At 50.2% G+C, this 7167-nt stretch overlaps 1 protein-coding gene across 1 annotated transcript; it reads left to right on the forward strand.

The window, feature by feature from the left end:
- Positions 1 to 650: 650 nt before the first annotated feature.
- On the forward strand, positions 651 to 3341 carry slitrk2 (SLIT and NTRK-like family, member 2; the record flags this gene model as incomplete). Its single annotated transcript, XM_080008336.1, has 1 exon — positions 651 to 3341. One exon carries the CDS (start codon positions 651 to 653, stop codon positions 3339 to 3341), a length of 2691 nt encoding a protein of 896 aa, XP_079864462.1.
- Positions 3342 to 7167: the final 3826 nt, after the last annotated feature.

A 7167-nucleotide genomic window follows, 5' to 3' on the forward strand; every position in this document is an offset into this window, starting at 1 on the left:
ACGACCCGGAGGAGAGCGACCGCGCGTCACGGCTCCACTTTGCGCACGACTGCGGATCTGGAACTGTGGAAGTGATTTTTTTATTTTTTCTTCTTTTTCTTCAGCAGGGGTAATGCAATGATGCCATGTATCTGCATGAAGGGAGAGAAAGAGATCACATCATATCTCTGTGAGTATTTTGCGCACCGCTGCCAGGGATCGTACGCGTAAAGTCGCCGCGTTAATTTGCGCTCTTCATAATAGGGGTGCGCGTGTTTTTTTTTTTTTTTAATTTTTATTTTTCTAAAGCAGAGGCTTCATCCAGCCTGGAGACAATATGCACAGCACGCAGGAGCGCGCCGATGTCCGGTGATTTACTTTTGACTTATTTTATCATCATTTTAATTTGATTGAATTTAGTTTTGCGAGATTTGGGGCTTTAAAGTGAAGGTCAATGGAGCGATCCGCGCGTCTGCCGTGCGTCACGTTCCCGTTCTAAGCACCCCAACCCCGGCAGGTGCGCCTGCAAGCGTTCATCTGTTCCCACTCGGAGATTTACAGTCATTTTTTTGTCTTGCCTTTTTATTTTTTTTCTCTTTTTATTTTTATTTTTGTCCATCCGAGGCTCCCGCGACCGAGTTAAATGCTGGATCTACTCCTTAACTGTAAAGATGCTGAGCGGCGTCCTCCTTCTGAGCGTCCTCACTGTCACCAGTCTGTCGGAGAGCCGCAAAACTTCACTTTCCAGAGACATCTGCAAGAACCGCTGCGCCTGCGAGGAGAGGGAGAACATCCTCAACATCAACTGCGAGAACAAGGGATTTACCGCCGTCAGCCAGTTCCAGTCGCCGCCCAACAAGGTCTCCCAGTTCTTCCTTAATGGCAACTTTCTCTCTCGCCTCAACGCCAATGAGTTTGTGAATTATGGCAACGTCACCTCGCTGCATCTGGGGAATAACGGCCTGCAGGAGATCCGTACTGGCGCCTTCAGTGGGCTGCGGTACTTGAAAAGGCTCCATCTGAACAACAACAATTTGGAGGTGATTAAGGAAGACACCTTCGCGGGGCTGGAGAGCCTGGAGTATTTGCAGGCTGATTACAATTACATCAGTTCCATCGAGCCGGGCGCCTTCAGCAAACTGAACAAGCTCAAAGTGTTGATTCTCAACGACAACCTGCTGCTGTCGTTGCCCACGAATGTTTTCCGTTTTGTGCTGCTCACACACTTGGATTTACGGGGCAACCGGCTCAAGGTGCTGCCCTTTGCCGGGGTGCTGGAGCACATAGGCGGCATCATGGAGATCCAGCTGGAGGAGAATCCATGGAATTGCACCTGCGATTTGATCCCCCTCAAGTCCTGGCTGGACACCATTTCGGTGTTTGTGGGGGACATAGTGTGCGAGACACCCTTCCGGCTGCACGGCAAGGACATCACCCAGCTCATAAAGCAAGACTTGTGCCCACGTCGAAACGCTGGGGAGCGCATCATTCACCCCCCCTCTGACTCGCAGTTGCAAGGGGCCCCGCCTCCCACCTTTCACCCTGGCGTGAGCACCCCCACCCGGGGCCCCAAAGCCTCCCGCCCCCCGAAAATGCGCCACAGGCCCACGCCGCGCATCACTTCAAAGGACAAACATGTCTTCGGGCCCATCATGGTCTACCAGACGCGCTCACCCATGCCAATGCTGTGTCCCAATGTGTGCGTGTGCACGTCGCAGAACCCCGACAGCGGGCTGAACATCAACTGCCAGGAGCGGAAGTTACATAACATCAGTGAGCTGATCCCCAAGCCCTCCTACCCAAAGAAGCTCCACCTGACTGGTAATTACCTGCAAGTTATTTACAGAACTGATCTGACAGAGTACAGCTCTCTGGAGCTGCTCCATTTAGGTAATAACAGGATTGCAGTGATCCAGGAAGCGGCGTTCGAGAATCTCACCAACCTCAGGAGGTTGTATTTGAATGGGAACTACATCGAGTCGCTGTCAGAGTCGCTTTTCACGGGGCTGCAGTCACTCCAGTATCTCTATTTGGAATATAACATTATCAAAGACATTTTCCCACAGACGTTCAACTTGCTGCAGAACCTGCAGCTGCTCTTCCTCAATAACAACCTCTTGAGATCCCTCCCGGACAACGTCTTCGGCGGGACCATGCTGACCCGGCTCAACCTGCGGAACAACCACTTCTCGCACCTCCCTGTCCGCGGCGTCCTGGACCAGCTGTCGGCATTCATCCAGATTGACCTGCAGGAGAACCCCTGGGACTGCACCTGCGAGATTGTGGCGCTCAAGAACTGGATGGAGCTGTCCAGCACCAGCGTGGTGGTCAACGAGATCACCTGCGACTCTCCGTCGAAGCACGCTGGCCGCCTACTGCGCTCGCTGCGCAACGAGGCCATCTGCCCAGAGCCCAGTGCCACAGCGCCCCCACTGCAGCAACGGCCCCCCACCCGGGCGGCCACGTCGGTGAGCCCTGGCGTGACGGAGACGCCCACTCTCTCCTCGGTGTCGTACAGCACCGCCGCAGTCACCGAATCACGGCTTCACCCACCGGACCTGCACCCCGAGGTACCACTGTCGGTGCTCATCCTGGGCCTGCTGGTGGTCTTCATCCTCTCCGTTTGCTTTGGTGCTGGCCTGTTCGTCTTCGTCCTGAAGCGGCGCAAGGGTGTGGAGCACGTCCCTGCGGGCGCCAACAACCTGGACCTGAGCTCCTTCCAGGTGCAGTATGGCTCCTACGCCGCCGAACCCGTGCCAGATAAAAGCTCTGAGAGTCACGTCTTCAACTACAACTCCCCGCCGGTGGGCTCCATGTGCCAAAACCCCATCTACATGCAGAAGGACGGCCAGCAGGTGGCGTTCTACCGCAACCTGAAGGAGCTCAGCTTCAGCCCGCTGGACACCAAGAAGGAGGACATCATTGTGCGCAGCCCGGGCGCCTACACCATCAGCACGCTGGATTTTATGGATAAGTCGCTGACCTTGTGCGGTGCCAACACACCAGATGCCCCGGAGCTGCTCTACCAGAACCTGGGGGAGAGGTCCCACCGAGAGCTTCCCGCCAGCACTGTCGCCCTGGCCTCCAGTGCTGGCGTCCCTCCCTTCAGCTACAACTTTTGCACTTTACCTAAGAGACCCTGCATCGTGCCCCCATACGAGGCGGCGGCATCGGCGCGCCGCCAAGCCTCCAACCAGGACCGCTTGAACAAGACGGTGCTTTACGGAACGCCCCGGAAGTACTACGGCGCCGACCTGACGTCCAAAAACAATGACCACCCGCTCCTGCTTCCCGGGAAGCTAAAAACAGAACCGGACTACCTGGAGGTTCTGGAGAAGCAGACGGCCATGAGCCAACTGTAAGATAATGAGGAAATGGCCCACTCCCTCCCCCTATTCATCCCACGTTACTGTATCGATAGGCCTAACTATATATCTATCTATCTGTGTCGGATCCCACACAGCTTTGACTGGAAGCGAAAACCCCCAAAAGCCTTTGACCATTTCTTCGCTGTTTTTTGTTCCCTCTCCTTTGCTTTCCACGCTGTAAAACAGCAATATGTTATTATGATGCGGTTCTCTTTTATTTTAATTTTATTTTTTAACCCCTCCTTCAGAGTTTTTAAATTATTTCTCCTTTCTTTCGACAAATTGACTATCTCGGAGAGGACTGTGTACCATAAATGACACGCAGATGCGGCTTTGTGGCTGTCAGAAAACTCTTTACTCTCTTCATTTTTCCTGTGGCGGAAAAAAACAAAACGAAAAAAAAAAACACAAAAATGTAATAAATAGTGCTCTGGTAGAGCGGGAAGGGGATGACGGGGTGGCATTCCTGTACATACTACGTAGCCCTCCGCGGGGGGGAAGGGGTAAGTAGAAGAGCCGGACAAAAGGAAGAAAAAAAAAAGAACAACCGACACAGATCCAATATCAACCACGCAGCAAAATGTTACGTACATATACTTATTCCAGAAAGTGCCTTTGCACTCGACTATTTTATCAAGTGATGCTCTCTGCAAAATCAAATTGTTCCCTTTTTTTTTTTTTTTTTTTTTTTTTTTTTTCGGAAAGTGCTGTATTTTAAAGAATCTTATCTTTATGTAAAATAGAAAATGAAATAGCTATTTGTCCATGGGGGTAGGGGTTTAAAAAAATGGGGAAAATTATATATTTATGGTTTTCTGGAGAAAAACATTTATTGTTGATTTCCTTTGGATGTAAAGTGTCTTTGAGGATTGTACGACTTGGAGACATGATGATGCCAGACATATTGTAAAGCTATATAGGGGAGCAATATGGCGTGGCCCGGCGCTGAAAAAAATTAAATTTTCACTGAAGCACTTTGTCAAGAGTTTGAGCTTGAGCTAATTGTTTGACCTGTTGTGTGTGTGTGTGTGCGTGCGTGTGTGTGTGTGTGTGTGTGTGTGTGTGTGTTGTGTGTGTGTGTGTGTGTGTGTGTGGGCCCCTCCGCTGTCTTTCTCTCTCTATTTATCCCTCTGGCCCACTGGTTTCCCCCCCTTCCCCTCACCCCGATGGAATTTGATGGGGTGTGTATTGATTCACAGGGCCTTGTTTCCCTTCTTTGTTTCCTTTTTTTCCTTTGCTTTTTCCTTCCCAAGTTCTTCTTAGCTGAATGACGTCCAGATTTCAAGATTTTTCAGGCCAAAAATCCCCTCTTTGCCCTCCTCCCCCCAAAAAAACAAACCTCTGAATACCAGTGGCTGTTGCGGTGATCGTGTGGTGTGACGTTGCAAAACGTGGGGAAAGGGGCCTTTATTCTGACTGTCCAGTCATATGAGAGACAAAAAAAAGAGAGAGGTGTGAGCCACAAAGCAGAGCAGTAGCTGAGTGATGCATTGCCAGATATGTGGGGCTTTCATTTTGATGTTTTGACGAGAGATGGGAAATGAAGGGGGTGAAATGTCGGCCGCAGTGCAAGCAGAGAAGTAACTGAATCCTAAATGTAAATAATTTGGCTGTTGTGGTGATGTGTGGCATTGCGCTGCGACTCGAACTGTCGCCAACAATGCAAGCGGAAAAGCAAAGGCGTAACTGAATGATTCCTTGCGAGACGTGACCAGGTGGAGGGGGGGGGGGGGGGACGGAGAGGGTTGCGAAATGCTTGAAATAACTTGAGTGGCGTTGGAAGATGTGGGGGAGCTTTTATTTTGAAGTTGAACATGAGTCTTGGCCTTCTGAGAGAGAAGAGAGAGAAGAGGAGAAAAAAAGAGGGACCCATGAGACAGAGAGGGTGTCGAAATGTCATGACCATGACACTCATTGTAAATAATTCCAATGTTGTGGAACGTGGGGGGGCGGGGGGGGGGGCTTTTATTCAGAAAGTTTAAAAATAAGAGTCACAGCATTCCAGTCATAGGAGAAAAATAGAGTTGCGTCATTGTGAAACGAATGGTAGATGTGTGTGTGTGTGTGTGTGTCTGTGTGTGTATGTGTGTGTGTGTGTGTGTGTGTGTGTCTGTGTGTGTGTTTGCGTTGTCTGTGTGTGTGTGTGTTTGTGTGTGTTTGTGTGTGCGTGTGTGTGTGCATGTATGTGTGTGTGTCTCTGTGTGTGTGTGTGTGTGTCTGTGTGTGTGTTTGCGTGTCTGTGTGTGTGTGTGTGTCTGTGTGTGTGTGTGTGTGTGTGTTTGTGTGTGTTTGTGTGTGTGTTTGTGTGTGTGTGTGTGTGTGTGTGTTGCTGTGTGTGTGGCTGTGTGTGTGTGTTTCTGTCTGTGCGTCTGTTTGTGTGTGTGTGTGTGTGTGTGTCTGTGTGTTTGTGTGTCTGTGTGTGCGTGTGTGTGTGTGTGTTTGTGTGTGTTTGTGTGTGCAGCTGTGTGTGTGTGTGTGTGTGTGTGTGTGTGTGTGTTTCTGTGTGTGCAGCTGTGTGTGTGTGTGTGTGTGTGTGTGTGTGTGTTTCTGTGTGTGCGTCTGTGTGTGTGTTTGTGTGTGTTTGTGTGTGCGGCTGTGTGTGTGTGTGTGTGTTTCTGTGTGTGCGGCTGTGTGTGTGTATGTGTCTGTGTGTGTGTGTGTGTTTCTGTCTGTGCGTCTGTGTGTGGGTGTGTGTGTGTGTGTGTGTGTGTGTGTGTGTCTGTGTTTTTGTGGCATATATTGGCCCATGATGTGCGAGCTCAGGCCGCTGACAGTGGTTGAACCCAGTGCGGCGCTCTTATGGTAATTCTGTTTTCTGTCCATCAACCCGAATTGACATTAGCCCTGTGTGTCCGCCATGAATGTCCCCGTCCTTCTCCTACTCCGTGGCAAAATTCTCTCTCTCGCTCTCTCCCTCTTTCTCCTCCCATCACCGTTCCTCCTCTCCTCACCCTAAACCTTTTGTGCGGCATTTTCGCTGCGGCTCCTGGCTATTGTGTCGCTGTCCGAGGTGCTGAAATGTTGGAGTCCACTCACCCTTTCACACACCAGTAAGAAAGAAAACACAGGTTTCACTTGTATTTATTTTTAAATTCTAGGGAGACAAGTGGATGCTCAGGCTACCAGAGATACGTTTTTCTAAAAAGATAGTGTGGATGGGGTGGGGGTCGCATTTTCAACCGAATAACCTGGGCTTATATTTTGAAGATTGGAGTTTGGAGTCTTGGCATTCCTGATGTATGAGGAAGCATTCAAATATATATATATATATATACATATATATATATATATACAGTATACTGGTTATATATGGGAGAGAGAAGAGTGTGTGTGTACACATGGCAGTGTGCGCTGCAGGAGTTTCGCTTTCTCAGAATTCGGTCTGTGATCTGTCATTTCACTCCACATACTGCATGTATGCTCGTATGTATATGTATGCAACAAATGAACTCAGGGGGTTCCGAGGCAGGGCGTGCCCGCCATGTCAACGGCCTCCTGTCCTGCCCCGTGACGCAGCACCCATCGCACACACGAGCTGCGTAGCGAAAGGACGTTTCATTTCAGACGGCGTTTGGTCATCGTCTCGCCACGTCAGACTGCCATCGTGTGGGGGTAAAGCCACGCGGTTCTCGGGTGTTTACACAGCTGAATATCGTATTCATCATGATTTATTCATAAATTTGAGCCTACATTCGCGAATGCACGCAAAGAAAAGCGTTGTTGATTCGGCAAAAGGGTTGAGCGCCCCCCTCCCCCCAACCATGACTAATCGGTAAATGCGTCCGAGGCATTGCCGAAGATGTCGCCTGCAGTTAAATCC

This window comes from Zeus faber (genome assembly GCF_960531495.2).
Source record: "Zeus faber genome assembly, chromosome: 10".
NCBI lineage: Eukaryota > Metazoa > Chordata > Actinopteri > Zeiformes > Zeidae > Zeus > Zeus faber.